The sequence below is a fragment of the Alexandromys fortis genome, unplaced genomic scaffold (genome assembly GCF_014885135.2).
Source record: "Alexandromys fortis isolate MF-2015 unplaced genomic scaffold, M_Fortis_MF-2015_v1.1 scaffold_116, whole genome shotgun sequence".
NCBI lineage: Eukaryota > Metazoa > Chordata > Mammalia > Rodentia > Cricetidae > Alexandromys > Alexandromys fortis.
Window position 1 is genome coordinate 2,956,975 of NW_026067998.1, and position 20,642 is coordinate 2,977,616.

The 20,642-nt window shown below is 43.5% G+C and overlaps 1 protein-coding gene across 1 annotated transcript; it reads right to left on the reverse strand.

Annotated features, from left to right (window-relative positions):
• Nucleotides 1-70: 70 nt before the first annotated feature.
• Thoc7 (THO complex subunit 7) lies at nucleotides 71-17,761 on the reverse strand. The gene is made up of 8 exons (XM_050160494.1): nucleotides 17,608-17,761; nucleotides 7,991-8,108; nucleotides 6,985-7,112; nucleotides 6,641-6,727; nucleotides 3,424-3,481; nucleotides 1,675-1,741; nucleotides 1,471-1,540; nucleotides 71-653 (listed from the first exon to the last, which is right to left on the reverse strand). The coding sequence occupies exons 1-8, from the start codon at nucleotides 17,624-17,626 to the stop codon at nucleotides 586-588; spliced, it is 615 nt and encodes a 204-aa protein (XP_050016451.1). The 5' UTR covers nucleotides 17,627-17,761; the 3' UTR covers nucleotides 71-585.
• Nucleotides 17,762-20,642: the final 2,881 nt, after the last annotated feature.

The following is a 20,642-nucleotide window of genomic DNA, read 5'->3' on the forward strand; positions in this document are numbered from 1 at the left end:
AGCATGGGAACATCCGTACCGTGCATGCATGCCCCAAAATAACTATTGTAAGAAATGACTCCTACAGAACTAGAGTGGAGAGGAAACATTTACTAAACACATTTCTTAAGCACTAACAGAGAGAGACGTAGAAAAGCAATGCAGATGGACTGATCTCATACACCAGCAATTCCTAACAGAGTAGAAACCTTCCCTGCAAGGAACATGTTCCACATGTAGTAGTGATCACGGCCCCTCACTTTCAAAAGTGCTTCCTCATGTGTATTCCAACCGTGATCTTCTCAGACTCCTCAGCTGACCTGTTACCAGTTACCCAGTTTTGAATAACAAAGATCCAGCTTGAGACATTTTGTTAAATGTTTTCAGATGTTGAATTTTACCTTTAAGGATAAGAATGCATTTAAAAAACACACATACACCAAATACGTTGCCTTTTTGTGAAGAAATATGAGTGAGACATGAATTAATATTTAAAAGCAAAGCATTTCACTGCCAAAGTTGAAGCATCTCAAAAGCACATTAAACCAAACCCAGTAAGCCCATGCAGCTTTCCACTGTCCCTGTGACTAGGGACAGTCAGCCCATCTACGGCTTAGAGTCTGTTTCCATGGTACTTTCTTGAACTTCATCCACCTCTGACAGCTTGTCGTCATCTGCAGGTAAGAAGACAGAACTTTATTCAACGTCACCTGCATTTTATGGCCAGAACATGCATGAAAAGTTTTATTTTGTATTAGCAAATACATTTAAAACAAAGATGGCAAAATGGCAAGTTATGGCTACAATGGCTCAACAAGTAAAGGCACATCTTGTTGAACCTAACGATTTAGGCTGGATCCCCGCACAGGGAAGGAGAACTAACTGACTTCTACAGACTGTCCTCTGGCCTCCACACCCATGCCATAGCAATGTATGCAACCCTCTCCCCCAAACACATAGACACAAATTCGATACATTTAAAAATTCTGACTCAGTTATGATTACTCATTACTAGAGTATAAAATTTGTATGATAGATTTCATTAAAAACAAACAAACTGATACCTAGGTCTCAGCCTGATTTTTTTTTTTTTAAGACAATCATCATCAGGGAACACAGACAATTCCAGTTGTTTATAGTCACAAGAAAAATCAAGTCTTCAAAATCTTGGAGTACCCCACTTGCTAGGCATGTAGGCAGCCTAACATACTGATGACTTATAGTACCTTGCCTGTGTCCCGAATCCTTAGGAAACACTCCCCATCATCCTTGAAATGTTCTCACTACTAGCCATGTGTGAAAAGCATGGATTACATCACTGCTCTTCTGCATGCATACAGAAAGTTGAACAAATGAGTGTTTTCTATTGCCATCCAGTTATACCACTAGATCCTGGATGCAGACTCTCTAGACAAAGTATTCTTCTAAAAGACACAGCCTAATCATTTAAAATTTTCATAAGCAGTAAGTTTGAAATGGTTTTTTACTTACTCTCCAATGTTTGTTGAAGTTCGTGGATAGTACTAAGAAGAACGTGAAATTGTTTCCGTCTCAATTCCAGCTGTGTTAAGAAGAAACAACTTATATATAAGTTGGTCCACACACACACACACACTCTCTCTCTCTCACACACACATACACGCATGCACACGTGTACATGCATACACATAAAGGCTTATGGATATATTCAAATACCTTATCTTCAACACTTTCTTTAATATGTGAGAGATGCTCCAATTCTTTGCCCAGAGCCTCTAGCTCCCTGTGGGGAAACAACAAAACAATGTCATATTTTGTTACTTAAGAGAATTTATAATTATTCTGGTCACTAAATAATATTCTGAAAATAAAAGGGTCTTGAGAGATGGGAGAGATAACTTGGCAGTTAAGAGCACCTGCTTCCCTTCCAGAGGACCCAGGTTCTATTTCCAGCACCATATGGTGGCTCACAACTGTCTGTGACTCCAGTCACAGGCATCTGACACACTCCTCTGGCCACCATGGACACTAAGCATACATGTGGTTCACAGACATGCATGCAGACAAAGCATAACACATAAAAGAAAAGGAAAGAATAAGGAATCTAACACTCCTGTGGTAAGATATTTGAAACTGAGGATGATTTCTGATCCCTTAAATTGTACTGATTTATTACAACTAGACTTTTAGATACAAATTTTAAAATGACAAGAAAATGTCATGTAGACTAAAATTTATGAACAGATATATTTTGCACACCAACTTCAGTTTTTCTTTTGGTAAAGAAAGAAAAACTCTGCCAATTAACTAAAATGCTTTCTGAACCTGACTCCCAATTTCCTATCTCACACCTATTTCTCCCCCTCTACTTCCTACTCAGATAATCTGTGTATTATTCTAATTCTTTTAGATGCATCATTTATATCTCTGAATAATTAACAGTATTAGTACATAACATTTGAGTTTCTTTTCATAAACGAGATATATATGTTTCATAATTTGAAATTTATTAAGTCTTTTTTACTGTTTATATCTTGAGCTGTTACAAAATATGTATCTAGTATAGTCTGCATTGGTACACATATTTGTTTCCTCTTAGGCATATTACGTGAATTTATTCTGGATCTCTAGGCAGTACCATTGGAGAGAGGACATAATCTAATCAAGCAGCGCAAGATTCTGTAATGCTGAAACATGACCGCCCCTTCCTTTTGATGTGCACGATGTGCTTATCTGAAAATGAAATGCACAATAGATCTTCCACAATTCTGTGTTGGAGCCCACAAGGCTAGACAGTGGACGTACAGCTGACACACCAACAGGCCGATCCACAGGAAGTGTAAACATACATGTCCACATGGAATAACCCATTTTGCAGAGCTACGGGAACACTTGTCTTTTGGAAAAGTCACTGTCATATCTGTGGAAACCTTGTGAGGCCTCCATTCTTCCATCAGAATGGGATTCATTCCCAAAACACCTCAACAGTGTAACTTCTCCTACAGGGGCAACGGAATGACCTTTCCACTCCCCACACCAGGAGGCCTTAGAGACATACTATTCACTCTTTGTTCTAGCAGTCAAATTTTCAGAGTCAGTTACACAAAATTACCTGCTCACCGACCACATAGAAATTTCTACAGAAGACAGCATGCCCCACCTTTGCAAACAAACAAATCTGGGCGTCCCCAAAGCTGGTTATCACAAAAGAGATTAGATGAGGAGAATGGGTGAATTCAGGACTCAGGGATGTTTAGTAACTTTATCTATGGTTTGGGATGTCAGATACTTCCCCTTGGAAGCTGGCTCCTTCCTGGGTCATGTCACCTGTTCCGGAGTAGTATTGCTTTGTCAGGTTCTACCTGTCCTTTTTGTGATTTTGATATGCATAGTATCATTGTCTTTGCCTAAGGAATTTTCCAACTATCTGTAGAAAGGCAGCTCCCTGTAATGCTCTAAACTTACTTCAGTGTCTCATGCCTGTCGGGATGATGCTGGATCACTTTTGCCAAAGCGTCATATTCTGAAAGACATGAAAATATTTGACAAGTTAAGGAGCTTTTTGAACCTGGATTATCAGAACTTCACTTTCCTAAATTAATAAAGAAATGACAATAATGAGCCCTGCATGGTGCACGCCTTTAACCCCAGCACTTAGAAGGCAGAGGCAGGTGGACCTTGGGGAGTGTGAGGCCAGCCTGGTCTACAACTCAAGTTCCAGGAGTCAGGGCTGTAATACTGAGAATGCTGTCTCAACCCCAAAAAAGGCAAGCTAGAAGCAAGTCATAAGTAGCATCCCCCAAGGCCTCTGCATCAGCTCCTGCCTCCAGATTTCTGCCCTGTTTCTGTTCCTGTCCTGACTTCTTTCAGAGACTGGATTAAAATGTGGAAGGATGTTTAAGAATTATCATGAGCACAAGCAAAAACTGGAAGTGATGATTACGAACACTAATACAATTAATTCCTTTGGAGATGAAGAAGATGAAGGAAATCTCCCATATCCTGCTGTGTGACCTTGATCTCCATTTTGGTCAGCCCCAAAAGACTGAGGACAAGGAAGCAAAAACAAGCCATAGAAGCCTGAGATGCTAGATGTAGCCCTTGCTTTTATTAGAGTATCTGACTGAATTGACTGGGAATAGTATTTTTATGTGTGTTACTTTTCTTTATGCTGCATTTGAATAACTGTGAAGCTGTGATTCTTTGCCTGTCTAAAACACCTGATGGTCCTAATAAAGAAATTAATGGCCAGTAGCAGGGCAGAAGCAAGGAGAGGCAGGGCTAGCACACAGATTATAAAGAGAGAACAAGGAATAAGAGAAAGAAAAGCCAGACACAAGGAGAGGAGGACATCAGGGGCAGCTACCCACGCATCCAGCCAGTCACAGAGCAATTATGAAAGAAAGGTATACAGAAATAGAGAAAGATAAAAGCCCAGAGGCAAAAGGTAGTCAGGATAATTTAAGAAAAGCTGGCAAGAACAAGCCAAGCTAAGGCCAGGCACTCATAACTAAGAATAAGTCTCCAAGTGTGATTTGATTTATCTGGGAGCTGGGTGGTGGGCCCCTAAAAAGCCAAAAGAGTAAAACATCACACAGCATAAACTTTTCGTATTTGTTTTCAATTGCTGGACTTGGTTGACTTAAAAATCTGGAAGAACTAAGTTTATTAGTATAATTTAAAACAATATAAAATTACAAATAAGCATATCATCTTCTTGAACATCTAGTGGACAGCACTTTCTCCTCATTTAAATGTAAACATTTCAGAATCTGAAATGATTTCAAATTCATGTCATTATTTCTGCTCCACAGAAATTGCCACATTAAAGTCATGTAAATTCTGTTAACTTTTCTTATGAAATGATAAATTAATTTTAAAACTTAACAAAATACTGCACAAACATTTAAAATCACTTAGAATTGATATTATTGATACTGATATTGATTATTATTATAAGCTGGTATATTTGCTATAAATTAGCCACTGAAACTTCACACATCCTGTAACTAGATGCAAAGCCACTTCTTAAAAGGGAGAATAAAAACCCAGGCGGTGGTGGCACTCACCTTTAGTCCTAACATTCAGGAGGCAGAGGCAGGAGTTTGAGGCCAGCCTAGCCTACAAAGCGAGTTTCAGGATAGTCGGGCGGGGCTACACAAAGAACCCTGTCTCAAAGAAAAGAAAGGGGTGGGGGGAGTAGTGGTGATGGTGGTAAAATTTACTGAATTGATTAGCTCACTAAAGCATGCAACACATTGTTTCAGGACACTGCATAGTAAGTCAGTGAGGCTGATTTAAATAATCTTTTACATTATAAAAAATATATTTTTCAGGGCTGGAGAGATGGCTCAGAGGTTAAGAGCATTGCCTGCTCTTCCAAAGGTCCTGAGTTCAATTCCCGGCAACCACATGGTGGCTCACAACCATCTGTAATGAGGACTGGTGCCCTCTTCTGGCCAGCAGACATACACACAGACAGAATATTGTATACACAGCAAATAAATAAATAAATATTTTTTAAAAAATATATTTTTCAGTATAAAACAAAACAGAAGTGAAGCCACAAAACCTCACCATCATCAAATAACACCATTTTCTATTTTCATTTAGTTTTCCACAATACCGTCGGTTATGGCCATCATTTACTTAAATGACTTAGATGAGACCCAGACTTAGCGAGAATTTGTAACCCTCTTGCCTTAGCCAAGTGATGGGATTTCAAGTATGTACCACCACGCGGTTTAAACATTGCTCTTTATTTTTACTTCTTCCAATTTACGTGACAGGAGGAGCAATGTTCCGCCATTTAAAATGATTTTTGAGGCTGGAGTGATAGCTGAGCAGTTAAGAGCATATACTGCTATTTCACAGAACCCAAATTCAGTTCCCAGCAGGAACTCCTGTGCAGCTCACAACTGCCTCAACTCCAGGATAAGATGGACACTTCTGCCCTCCATAGGCACCGCATTCCCACATACATAGACACACATACAAAATTAAAATGATTTTCAAATATCTTAGGAACCATATGGAGGTGATGCTAACTTTAAAAGAACAGAGACTGGAATAAAATTAAACTCTAGCCTTTTTCAGAAATATGGAAATGTATTTCACTGTACTTTAGTGCCTGTCTGTGGTAGTGCTGTGGTATGGCCAGAGGCTCGCGGCTCTCCTCTACCACAGGACACAGGATTTTGGGGCTCAAACTCAGCTGCCATGCTTGGCGGCAAGTGCTTTGTCCACTGGCCAACCTGCTGTCCTCTAAACCCTAACTTTACTGTTAGGGACTTGTGTGGATATGTTTGCTTGCTTTGTGCTTAACAAAATGTTTAAATTCTTTTCCATTTAAAAAGTAGCTTCATTAAACCACCAGATAAACACCTCTGTCTGTCGTATAGCTCACCTTCGCAGACAAACTGCAACACCGCTTAGGAAAAAGGATCTAAAGATAGAAAAAATGTCTGAGAATATTTGGGTAACCAATAAAATTCAGCAAAATAAAAATCTTTTTCACTATACCTTGCCTTCTCCATCTTAAGTAACAGTTTTAAGAATTAATTATAATTATTTTTTTATAAACTGATTCACATTGTAGATTTTACCTTTCAATATTAAAAACTTCATAGAAGTTGTAGTTGGGAATAAAATATCCACACAAAGTCCTTCAAATCATTCTTACCTTGTCGATTTTTTCGTATTCGTTTTGCTTGAAGAATTTGCTTTTTACACTCAGCAATCTTCTCATGTGCTCCTGCAATACTACATTCTACACAAAAGGAAGTTTTAAGAAGGTAATTATAATTACATGTATAATCTGTACTCTTAACAGAAGCTCCACTGATCAAACAAGACGCTGACATTCACAACACGTCATGCTCCGTCTTATTACATGACACCGTGGCTGCTGACATTTACCAGACCCTTTATTACCCGGCAATTACCGACAGCTTTACTACAGTGCAAATATTACCAGACAGCTTTTTTCTCAAACCACAAAAAATTATACCAAGAAACAGTACTTACCTATTTCTTTGTATATTTTTTCATAATTTTCCATTTCTCTGAGATTCATATCATATACCAGCAAAGTTTTGCCCATTGAAAATTCACATTGAGACAGAGTGCTCAGCATACGTTGGTACTGGCTATATCTAATGAAAAAGAGAACGAGAATTAAAAAAAAATTGTAAACGAAATAAAACCATGTTCAAGCAATTATTTGTTTTACTTAAAGTAGCTTAGAACACCTGCCTTTATTACTTTCTTGGATAGATAAGGTGTACTTGAACTTACAGGCTGCTCTGGTTACAAAGGCAAGGTGAGCACTATAGGCTCAGTTCAAGGCATCTGTTTGAATTATTTTAATCACCCTTAACAATATTTTGATTAAGAGTTTTTTTTTTTTTTTTTTTTTCCAGAGTCGGGTGGTTATGATGCACGCCTTTAATCACAGCACTTGGGAGGCAGAGGCAGGCGGACCTCTGTGAGTTCGAGGCTAGCCTGGTCTATAAGAGCTAGTCCCAGGTCATGCTCCAAAAGCTACAGAGAAACCCTGTCTCGAAAAACCAAAATAAATAAACACACACACACACACACACAAACACAAATAAAGTTTTCTTCAGAATTCTATTCTTACAACTTTCCTACTCTATACAATACAATCACTTGAGCAGAAAATCCAGAAAAAACTTCAAAAAATTAGTGTGTAATCATTTTGCAGCAACTTATATATTAACTTAGTAACAAAAGAGAAATCTTCATTTAGAGATATTAAGCAAATACTGATTTGATATTAAAGGTAATCAAGCTATTGAGTCTGAATTTAATCTTTGTTTCGCCTTTTACTCCTGTGCTTTCTGCATGTTATTACAGACACAAAGGAGGCTGGGAAAGAGAATAGTCAGTCAGGAAGTGGCTGCACTGAATAGGGAAGGTGAAGAGAACTATTTAACATGGCAGAGAACTATTTAACATGGCCTAGAGAATACTCCACCAGGACGTTGGTATAGAAATGGCTGCAGAAAAGTACCCCTCCTCTTGGGATCCAGAGTTGCACCACTTGACAAAGCTCTTCACGAGGAGATTAATTCTCCGGTCATCCCCAGCACCATCTCCATCAATCAGAAGACGCTTCCGTATGACCTCGTCTAGAGGAAAAAGGGTAAGAAGTGAAATGAACATTTGGTTTTGGGTAATTCTCAAGACAACCAGTATTACTACTCATTTGCTCATCCAAAAGAAAATGACTTAAGTTTAAGTATATTTAATGCCACTGGCTGAGCTGCCACTTAAAAGCAAGAAGGTAAAACTGGTAAATTTAATTTCTTGTCACAATTAAAAATGTCTTTTTCCCCCTCAAAGAAAAATGATTATCTATGGTATGTTGGGATGAGGGCCCAGGTGAAACTCTGCCCTCAGAACTGGCATTCCATGAATTGTGAGAGGAAATTTGCACGTCTAACAGAAAGGCTAAGCCAATAATTGTTAAGAGAACCACTTTTGAAAAAAATCTGCCCAAACCAATGGAAGCCAGGACTGCACAGATCTATCCAGGACTGTACAGATCTATCCAGGACTGCACAGATCTATTCAGGACTGCACAGATCTATCCAGGACTGCACAAATCTATCCAGGACTGCACACACATCTATCCAGGACTGCACAGATCTATCCAGGACTGCACACACATCTATCCAGGACTGCACACACATCTATCCAGGACTGCACACACATCTATCCAGGACTGCACACACATCTATCCAGGACTGCACACACATCTATCCAGGACTGCACACATCTATCCAGGACTGCACACATCTATCCAGGACTGCACACATCTATCCAGGACTGCACACATCTATCCAGGACTGCACAGATCTATCCAGGACTGCACACACATCTATCCAGGACTGCACACATCTAATCAGGACTACACACAGTCTATCCAGGACTGCACACATCTAATCAGGACTACACACACAGTCTATCCAGGACATATGTTTAGCTAGGTGAGAGGAACTGACAGGAGGACAGGGAAAGGAAGGATCCTTGCATGCAGTATCAACTCATTCATACATGGCAGGTCAGAGAAAAGAGTGCAGCTTCATGAAGTAAAATAACGTAGTTGTTACACGCTCTAAAACAACTCTCATTTTTGTTGCTGCTGTCTGACCAGTACAGGCTGCTCTGGAAATCACTGTGCAGCCTCTGCCTTCCACGACAGGTGTGAGCCACTACACCTGACTTCCACGTCTCATTCTTTGCTCCAATGCAAAGAGAAAATAAAACACAAAAGTAATGCAAATGATGACAGAACAAATGGGGTCCAAACCACCTTGTTGGGCAGTTCTGAGCTAGAGTTCTTTCTGGGACCAAATAGTGCTGGTCCCAGAAAGACAAAAGGAAACGGGAAAAATCCATTTCCATCTAGCAGTTCATAATGTGCACCACACTGTTGACAAGACATTCAGAAACTGTACTCATACACTGTTAAACATGCAGGGACAGATATAATCAACAATGCTTGAAATGGACGCAGCTTTTTGTCCCCGCAAGCATAGGATTTTTCTCTTTTCCTGTTGGGTTCCGAGATAGGATCTCTCTCTGCAGCTATGCAGCTTGTTCTGATACTCTGTGGCAGAGGCTGGAGTTACAGGTACGCACGGCATGCGCAGCAGTATTGTCTGTAGTGAAAGACTGCACTGCAGACCCCACACCACCTATTTAGATGATTAAAGTAACTTCTGAGACGTGGAGCATGCTGCTGTCCAGTGTATAAGAAAATGTAAAGAAGTGTATGCACACATGCAGAAAATATCTCTGGAGGGGTTCATGGGTAATGGACAGTAATAGTGATTGTTTCTGATAAGGGGACTATAAAGATGAAAATGATTTTCTTAGATACCATTTTATAATTTTTGTTTGTTTTCTGGGCTTTAATTTTCTTTTTAACTAATTGAATAATATTTTGAATAAACATTTAAAGTATGAATAATTTCTGGAGAGACAACATGAATCAACAGCTAAGTGTTTGTAAGGACAGGCGAGAGAGATAGGCCCAGGTCAGGACAGCCTTAGACACTTTTAACTTTTGAAAGACTGTGCAAGCTACAGATTCGTCCGATCATTTAACTTTATGTTTCAAAAACACTAATTTTTCAAGCTTTAATCACCAAACAATGTTACTTCAAGAGACCCAGATAAATAAAACTTAGTCCTTTAAAAGATTAAAATCACCAGGTGGTGGTGGCACAGGCTTTTAATTCCAGCACTCAGGAAGCAGAGGCAGGTGGATTTCTGAGAGTTCAAGGCCAGCCTGGTCTACAGTGAGAATTTCAGAACAGCCAGGCTGTTTGTTACACAGGGAAACAAACAAACAAACAAAAAAAAAAAACCAAACACACATGTACACTTTTGAGACAAGGTCTCACTTTGCACTCCAGGCTGTTCTGAAACTTGTTGTGTAGACCTTGCTGGCCTCAAACACCCCCCACATAAGATTGCAGCCTGCTTCTGTCAAGTGCTGGGAGTAAAGGCAGCCTTGGGGCTGGAGAGCAAAGCTCATTCTTAATCACGGAGCTCTCCAGCCCCAAGGCTGCCTTTACTCCCAGCACTTGACAGAAGCAGAGTTCTCAGCACTCAAGCCTGACAGTTTACAACCCGCCTGTCATCCCAGCTCCTCGGCTCTATGCTTCCAGAACTCTCCAGCACCTGCACTCACTCACACAGGAGCTCACGCACACACACGAAGAATTAAGAAGAGAAATATGAAGGTGTGTGCTAACATGCACAACAACGCTGACAGTCTAAATGGGACAGAAGGAGCATCCACTCTGCTCAGCATCGGGAAGTAATGGTGCTGCTCAGGTGCTCTGCTCCTCTCTCCCTTCTTACCAAGCACTGCCCTTCTTCCTGGATGCCTGGGATGTCAGACACAAATACAGTAAGAGACAGAGAGGAGCCACCACCACAACTACTATCTTAAGTCTAGTAACTAAAAATATTGTGATAGTTCTGGGTGAACACTTTAAGATCTATGCATCTTCACATATGAACGCAGCATTCCAATTTGGGAAATGTTGAGAAGCCAATACACCAAATCAACAGCCCCAGCCAACTTGACTTTCCTCTACAGCCCAGATATGTAGGTCAGCCTAGCCTTCTGTGTCAGTCTCTTAATTGCTGTTACAGGTGTGAGTGAGGTACCATGACAGACTTCAAGATCTTTTCTTTTTTGGAGACAGAGTCTTGCTATATAGTCTTAGATGCCCCGGAACTCACAGAGCTCACTCAGCCTCTGCCTCTGGAGTGTTGGAATTAAAAGGCATGAATGATGCCATGCCAAGCCTGACTTCAGTATTTTAAAATTGGGTTTGTGATGCCTCAAAGGCCTTCTAAAGACCACTGCCTTTATTAAACACTAACAAAGACTAGCGGCCGTTATTTTCATTGTCATAGCAACAAGTACTTATACAAAAGGTGTGAGCAAAATTTATGCACAAAAGGCATAAAAGTAAATGCTGAGGCTAGGAAACCTCTCAATCTCAGAGCAGAAATAGCATCTGCATCAGCACACACACTGAGGCAGCGGCGGTAGTGAGAAGAGAACATATTACAGATGAGCTGGGGACAATCAGATCAGGTGGGATTTGAGTGGCTCTTTATCAACATTTCTCAAAATTTCTAACACAGGTTTCATTCAGCAGTATCAGATATAGCTGAATTAAGCAATGACACCATTTATATACTATAACATTTTAATAATAAATGAAAAACACCCCAAATGTCTGTAAGTGGGTGAACAAGTTAAAATTTGGTATAAGAACAGAATGAGATATTATCAATTTGGAAACAAAGGATGACGAAATACTTTTTGATACAGAGATAAATTAAGATCCAAGACAAAGAATGTATAGTATGCTGTCATTGAAATAAAAATGGGAGGGAGAAGTATATTTACACATGCTTGCATTTGCATAGATACCCTGGGAAGACATAAAATAACAAATGAAAGGAGCTATCAAGAGAAGGCCCTCACTACAAAAACAAAACAAAACAAAGCAAAAAACCAGTCACTGGAAGACAAACTAGAAGGTGAAGAAATGTACAGTTTGACTTAGATACCAGAAGAGTACTCAAAATCTGGGAGTTATTCTGTTATAAAAGCAAAGAAGGCTAAAGTTTTCCCATTTCACGCCTCGCCAGCAGGTCGAGGCTGTGAGCTCTAGAGCTGGGGAAAGGGCACACCAGAACCTGAAGACCAGGAATGGTAGTTTACAGGCTGCCTTCAGAGAGGGCTGTATTTGTTGGTACATGGGCAGGAGCGAGTGGAAGATGGCAACTGGGCAAACCCACAGGCAGGAAGACTAGTCAGGAAGTTGCCAAGCCACAGGCAGTTAGGAACTAAGTGGCCTAATAGAAGAGGAGAAGCCCAAGTTCCAGCAGGCAGGTTAGGATTGGGCAGGGGGCATGAGAGGGAAGTGGGAACTCGGCTGGCATTGCAGAGGCTCTTATCTGGGCAGTCTCAGACCCTCCGTGCACTTCAGCCCTATTACTCTCTAAGCACAGTTTTTCTAAGGACTGGGCCAGAAACTGAAACTTGGAGACAAAGGTTTTGGTTGTGTACCCAAAGTTTGCTTTGTGTATGAGCACATGAGATCAGCTTGTAACTCCATTGGGGGGGGGGGGGAGAATAAAACTACCTAGTTTGTGGGCTGTTGAGCATCACACTGAAAACAAAAGTGAAAGAAAATAATGTCAGTCCGTAGGATAACGCCTCACACATTACTCTTTTAAATCTTTAAATTTTAACCTACAGCTTGCAATGCCCTAAAAGCGTTACATGAGTAAATGAAGGTACTTAGCTAGACATACAACTAGGTATTTATGTAAATATGTACTATGTATTCAAAAAAATTGCCCAGTTACGATTGTTTGCCTCTAACTTATAGCAAGGTCACAGCATTCCTTTCTTAAATGTTGTATGGACAGTTACTGCCTAGAAAACCAGACAAGAATTACTGCTGTAACATACACCTTGTAGAGACTACGCTAACAATGAGGAGAAAGGTACATTCCCAGGCTGAGAATAGCTTCCCTTCTCTTTATTCCTAACACATACGGCAGGAGCATTTTTATTTTCAGCAACACCGCCTCATTTAGACCCTATAATGAACATACCTAAAATGTTTTCTTTTTTTCTCTTAAGACAGGGTTTCTCTGTGTGTTGTCCTGGCTGGCAAAGCCACTCTGGTCATTTTGCAGACCAGGCTGGCCTCAAACTCGAGAGATCTGCTTGCCTCCAGAGTGTTGGGACTAAGGAAAGGGGTGCACAACCACTCCAGGCTCCTAAAGCACTTTCGACTTCCTAAATTACCATGATTGAAGCCTTCAAAAGTAATCTGGTTGCTTGTGCTACTCCCAGCAAGCCTTGGGGCCATTCTATAAACACAAATAAGCAAAACCAGCTTAGAAACGACTTTATTGACACTAACTCGAGGAGACACTATGATATGTTTACATAGATCACTGCATCACCCCACTCGTGCGTTGTTGAGATGAATTACATATGCCCATCTGCTGCATTCTTCATGGCAGAACTCCTGTCCCCACCCTTCGTGAACTTTAAAATCATTAGGTCAACAATAAGAATATATATAAAGGGAGACAGAATAAATAAACAAGGGAGCTTGACTCCTTCCGTGTAAACGCAGCTCTCATCTGAGGTACTTATGTCCCGTTTAAACAAACTGTTCACGGTAAAACCAAAATTAAAAAATTTTAAGGCAGACATGCCCACAATCCCAGTATTTAGCAACGGAAAGTGGGATTGCACAATTGCATAATTTAAGGATAAAACTTCAATTTTGCTTTAAAAACCTACCTTAGCTAAAGAGAAATTATTCAGTATTTGAACTAGTCCACATGCAGAGGTGCGAATGGGATGAATGTAATGTACTGGCCCTGGTGAACAAAAGCGCTTAAAGTGACCACTGCCCCACTGCCGTGGCGGCAAAGGCTTCTACAATGTTCACTCCATTTGTCTCCGCTCACTGAGAGCTGAACCCGCTTAGCTAATGAATAGCCATTCACTTTCAAAGTGCTTACATGAATTACCACTCTGTATCCTTGAAATGACCCCATAAAGTCTGTGCTATCATCGTCCATTTACAGATGACCAGTGTCATCTTTGCCTTCATTGGAAAAGATATACAATTACATTACTGAATGGTGCCATTATTCTGTCATACTGTTTATGAGCATGTTAAAATCATTTGAAATTTAATAAGTATACGTGCATGAGAGCTGTAAAGTCAAACTGCTCTATTAAGTGGGACATTTCCCCATTTTCTCACTCCCATCTGTTACTATAGACACCAGCATATCTACTTAATGTTCTCTGTACTACAAAATGGGCTCTAACACAATTCAACACACCTTAAATTATCACCTACAACACATAGGCTGTTAGAATAATTTAAATTACCAATGACATATCTTAACCAGCTTTTAGTTGGCAAAACTTAGGAGTGGTTTTGTCAGAAATGAGCTGCCCCTTGCCTAAGTCACTAACTCCCCACTGGCTTTTCTTTATATGAGCAAGCTGGGGGATGCAGAGTGCTTGCAGAGCATGCAAAGGAGTCTTGGTTCAATCCCTACTAGCGTATGCACGTGCACACACAAAAGCACACACAGGCACAAGCATGCACACAGACACACAGATACACACGCACACAAATACAGATGCACACACACACAGATAATGCTGTCTAGATCCCAGTATCTAGATCTAGTTTCCTTCTATACCTAGTACCTCATATTTGTTGATTGCTTCTTTAGTAATTACTTTAGTTCAATTCTCTTCCCCAAACAAGGTAGGGAAAGGCAATCAGTGCAGATACAGTTCTCCCTAGGGAGTGGTAGAGGTTAGTAAAGTCACATCTGTATTAAGAAACATGTGCTGACTATTACCATGTGTTTGATTCAGCACAATGCCCTTTATTTTTAAAACAGCATTCCGAGGTAGATTTTATTATTATCTTAATTTACAGAGAACAAAACCGAGCCTCAAAGAAGCTAGGTAATCGCCACAAGGCCAGAAGTTGCAGTTTCAAAAGTGGGCTTCTTGTGGCCTCTAAGGGTTAGGGGTTAAAGTTGGCAAGTTTATAGCTCATCATTCCTTCCCTTCCCTCACCCAACAAATGCACCACTCCTTTGGAGCAAGGTACAAAATCATGCAAGTCGGAAACGTCTGACCAGTCCAGCAATTGGCATGACTTCTGCTCACTTACTGAAGTCCCTTGGTTGGAGGGCTGGCCCCATCACCTCTCACTAGCACCATTGCAGCAGGAGCTGCACTCAGACCATGCTGGCCAAGCAGAGCGATGCCTCAGCAGTTAAGAGCACAGCACAGGCTGTCCTTCCAGAGGTACTGGTTCAATTCCCAGCACCTATGTACCAGCTCAGAACCATGTACTACAGATAGAACACTGGGGGACTCCAGACACCAGGCACACACACACACACACACACACACACACACACACACACACACACGAGAGGGGGGGCTTGGTTTTTAAGCTCAGGTTCTGGAATTTACTACTACTGCAACTCTGGACAAGTTACTTAATTTCTTTGAGTAGCAACTTCTATAAAACAGGGATAATGCCGGGCGGTGGTGGCACACGCCTTTAATCCCAGCACTCGGGAGGCAGAGGCAGGTGGATCTCTGTGAGTTCGAAGTCACTACAAGAGCTAGTTCCAGGACAGCCAGGGCTACACAGAGAAACCCTGTCTCACAAAACAACAAACAACAACAACAACAACAAAAAAAAAAACAGGGATAATTAGGACACTGGCGGACACCTGTTACAGTAAAGGTTAGTGAAGGGGGTGTTTTCAGCAACCCTTCCCATTTCCTCACGTGCAGGGGCTGAGGATGTAGATCAGGATAAGAAGTAAAACACTTTCCAAAATGTATAAGACTGTGGCCCTGTTCTCAGCATTGCAAAGAAATACTCCAATTAATTACACAAAAGCAGATCTGATCGCATTGTACTTAAAGTACTGGTGTGGTGGCAAGTACCTTTAGTCCCAGCACTCAGGAGGCAGAACCAAGGGGGATCTCTGTGAATTCCAGGGCCAGCCTGATCTATAGAGGAAGTTCCAGGACAGCGAAGGCTACATAGAAAGACCTTGTCTCAAAAAATCCAAACGAAACCAAACCAAATCAAAAAACTTTCCAATGGCTTTCCCTGACTATAAAAATCCATGGTGCTTAACTTTTCTAAGTTCTAGCTAATTAATACCTGATATACTCAATTTCTTTTTGGGATTTTTGTTTTGTTTTGCTTTTGTTTTTCGAGACAGGGTTTTTCTGTAGCTTCGGTGACTGTCCTGGGACTAGCTCTTGTAGACCACCAGCCTGGCCTGGAACTCACAGAGATCCGCCTGCCTCTGCCTCCCGAGTGCTGGGATTAAAGGCGTGCACACAGCATTTTGGGATTTGTACAAGTGGTTGGTCACCTGTAATTCCAGTCCTGCTATACTTATTTATCCTTCAAAGGAAGAGGGGAAGGAAGTGTTTCAAGTTTTGTAAATGCCAGGTAGAAAGGGATCCACAACCACCTCAGTTCAATCCCCAGGACCCACAGGGTGGAAAGAAAGAAGTGACCTCAGCAAGTTATCCTCTGACAGGAGAACGGAGAGAGAGGGAGGGAGACGCGGCCAGAGACAGCACAGAGGCGCATACACAATAAACACACCTTCCCTCCACCCCAATTGTTTAACGGTTACACCCACAACGAACTACAAACATCCAAGATGGAACGACTTTGTCTGCAGCTTCTGGGTAGCAAACTGTGTTAAGTAAAGCGCTGCCCGGAAGAAAGGTAAACACCTTCTGGTAAACGGCACTGGCCTCAAAAAAGAGTTAAAATCCCTCTATCTATCCCCCACCTAGACATCTCGACCAGTCCTCACATTTGGGCTTTTCTTCCCATGTCCTGGACGTCAGTCCTCAGTTTCTCCACTGATACTCATAGCTACTGGTCCCCCCTCTCAAGCCCAGCCCCACAAGCCGTGGATGGAAACCTTGCTACCAAGTGGTTACCTAAGCAAATTCTGGCTCCGGTTGCCCATCGCTAATGTCCACACCTCCCCCGAAACGGCTCCTTATCTCTGCTTCAGCCCACAGACACCAACCGTCCCCCATCCATCACCCCCAATCCAATCCACCACCCCCCAATCCACCCAGGCCTGCAAACCCCCCTCCCTACGCTCCCTCCCCGAGCCGCCGCGGTCTCAGCCGCCAGTTCCATCCCCGGCGGCGCTTTTTATCTTGTAGGTCGCCCAGGTACACTTCCCGAGCGGCCCTCCAGACGCCCCTGTGCCTGCTGGAGCCAGTCCCCAAATCGGTGTCCTCGCTGCACCGCGCTCCGAGCTCCGGGGGACCCAGCGCACGGTCCGTGGGCCCGACCCAGCCCGGCCTGCGAAGCCCCCTGGGCGGCGCAACGCATCTCCCGGGGCTCCCCGAGCTCCGCCGCCGCCCCGGGAGCCCCCCACCCCCATTCCCCCCCGACCCCAGACGGCCCGGAGCTCGGCACTGCCCCGCTTCCCCCGCGTCCCCGCACCCCGCGGCGGCCTCACCGTCAGTCACGGCTCCCATGGCGTGCGCGGCAGCGGCGGCGCGAGCTGAGGCGGCGGTTGGCGGCGGAGGTCAAACTCCCACAATGCAGCCGGGTAAACAGTCATGGAGGAGGAGGCGGCGGCGCCCGCGGCCGCCCTCTCCGACTCCTGAGTCGCGCCGCCCCGCGCCGCGCCGCCGCCGCCGCGGGACCCGCGCTGTCCGCGCTCGCCGCTCTCCCCCGGGGGGGCGCGGAGCGGCCGGCGGGTGAAGGGCGAGGCGGGCGGCGGCGGCTTGGCTCGCGCACCCCGCCGTCCCGCCCGGCCCGCGCCCACAGGCCGCCCTGGAGGCCGCGGCCAGCCGCCAGGTGAGCTCGGGGCTGCGCGTGCTCCGGGGTGGGGGGTCTCCACGCCCGTCGCTCCGGGTGGTGACTGTCAATCCCTGACCGCCGGGGGCCGCTCGCGCCGGTGGGGGAGATGGGCGCCCACGCGCGGCGCGGCGGGTCTCGAACCCCGGTCCCCCCGAGGCAGGCGCGGCAAGCCGTCCTCCGGTCCTGAGCTCTGGCAGGTGCCAGGAAAGTGGGGGAAAGAAACTTGGCGACCTCCGGTAGGACTTTGTGCAGGACCTGGAGCTTAGGTTCCTGCCGTCCTCGCCCCTCACCCAGTTCTTCCACGGTGCTGGAATCCAGATGGGGCGCCATCGTTTTCATCTTATCTTTGCCTTTAACCGAAAGCTTCTTAAGGGGAAGTCGAAAGCAGAAAGTGTAGGGGGAGGTGGCGCTGCCATTGGAAACCTTGCTTGGGATCCCATATGTAAAAGCAAAGAGCCTTTATTTTAAACAAATTTGCAAACTCGGTCTCTCTGCATGTCCAACGTACTGGAACATCCAGAGAGCCCCGAGCTCAATTAGAATATCCCAGCACTCGGGAGGCAGAGGCAGGTGGATCTCTGTGAGTTCGAGGCCAGCCTGGTCTACAAGAGCTAGTTCCAGGACAGGCTCCAAAGCCCCAGAGAAACCTGTCTCGGAAAAACAAAAACAAAAAAGGGGTTTTATAGTAGTAGAGGTGGGGGTGGGGGGGTCTCTGAGGTTTAGGGCCCCTGATTGGCTGACATTTGTCTAGGGGTGTTCTGTTGAGGTGCACTGGCAGGTGTCTCTGTCCACAGCTCTTGCAATGCCAGGCATTTCCTTTGAATGGTCTGCTCTTGGGTGGGGGTCGGGCCGTCTTGGCCTGCCAGGGATTGTCTCGGGGTAAACTATTGAGACTCCATACTCCATTTAAATTCATCGATGGCCAGAGTCCCAGGTGATAATGGTTGGAAGTAAAGAACTTCCTTTGGGTGACCTGCCCAGACTTAGATTTCATGGCTGACCCCGACATAGAGTACACAATCCCTGGGCGCGTGCGCAGGTTCTACTGTCATCTCTCTGGGAAGATCACTGTGGTTCAGCTTTGAGGAGTGTCTCCAAAATGGAACCGTGTGAGCTGTGGGAGACAGCCCCTAGGGGCATGGCTGACTTGATCTCCAACAGGCCAGAGTTACACCCAGAAGCGTGTTCGACTTTGGAACCCAGGTTTTCGTGATCCCAAGTCCCTTGTGTCTTCCGATTCTGCATAAAGCAATTGTGTGGGGGTCAGTTTGGTTGTTGAGATTTTTTTTCCGAAGTGGGGTACATGTATCTGCCCTGTGTTCTCTCAGTTCTTTAGCAGAAAACCTGGGATCATTCAGTGTATGGTAGCAAAGGGGTTTTTAACTATGTATATTGTCAAATACGTTACTGACTTCTGTCGTAAAGGCAGAAGATACCTTAAATGAAGATGTTTTTGAGGCATAACTGACCTGTTCTAAAAGCTGAAGCTGTGGTCCCTGACTTTTTAAAAGAGTATTGCCATAAAGGCTCTTCATAACTTGGACTTTGGATCTGTTCGTTTCATTGATGTGAGAGGAAGGGGAATAGTAATCTTAAACTCGGTGAGGCGGTGGTGGCCATGCCTTTAATCCCATCTGGGCTGACAGATCCATGAGCTGAGGCCAATCTGGGTCTAAATAAGGAGTTTGGGGCCAGCCAGGGCTGCCTGCATAGGCACCCCAACATTTTGTTGGGGCGATTTCTTGTTTGAAAGGAAACTGTCAAGTAGTAAAAGGTTGCTTTTAAAAGGGCATGTCTTGATCTTATCAGCACCTTGCTGTCTTTGGAACGGTATTTGGTGATGTCAAATAGTGGTTAACGTTTTCATCAGAACCTTGCTCTGCCCTCTATAATTTAAGCTTCCGTGAGGCAAAGTCAGGTTTTCACAGATGAGCCAATGGCCAAACACTTCCGAAAGTTTATTTGATCACTCACAGTTTTGTTAATCAGGGCTAGAAAGTTTTTAAGGCAATAAAACCATAAGTAACACTTGAAAGTAAACATTTCTGAACATTCTCTGCTCAGGTGATGGAAGACTGAGTAGTAGGAAATATCTGAGCCTTTTGAAGGCACTGGAGTTTTCTTCAAACCATATAATTTAATTTATTATGGCAGTGGCAAGAATCTATGAGTTGAACATCTGAGGATTCCTTTTATTGTATGATATACATTGAAAGGACATCTTGCCGTGAAGTTTAGAAATGATCTTTTCATAGGCTAATGTTACAGTGGGCTGTACCCAAGCTCATGCTTCTTCTGTTTCTTTTCTTTTCTTTCCTTTTCTTTCTTTAAAGGGAAATCTTGACGGGCAGAAACAGAACTGGGAAGTAACATGCTTTAAGCTGCTAGACAGCTGGCATGAGCTTGTAGACCATAGGTTCAGTAGTTTACGCCAAGCATTAGCTCCTTCTGTCCTGAGAATGGGAGGCGTTAGTTAAGGAACTTAGTGTATTTATTTAGCATTTGCCTTTGGAAAACATAAAGACTGGCGAGAGAGCCAGGGCTTTGGTCTGTGTCCTTGCTGTCTCAGGGTTTCTAGTGCTGTGGTCAGCATCTCAGCGTTGCCTGCCCAGCAGCAGTGCTACACTCCATGAGCTAGGCCCTCCCACATCAGCCATCAGTCAAGAACATGCATCATAGTCTTGCCCA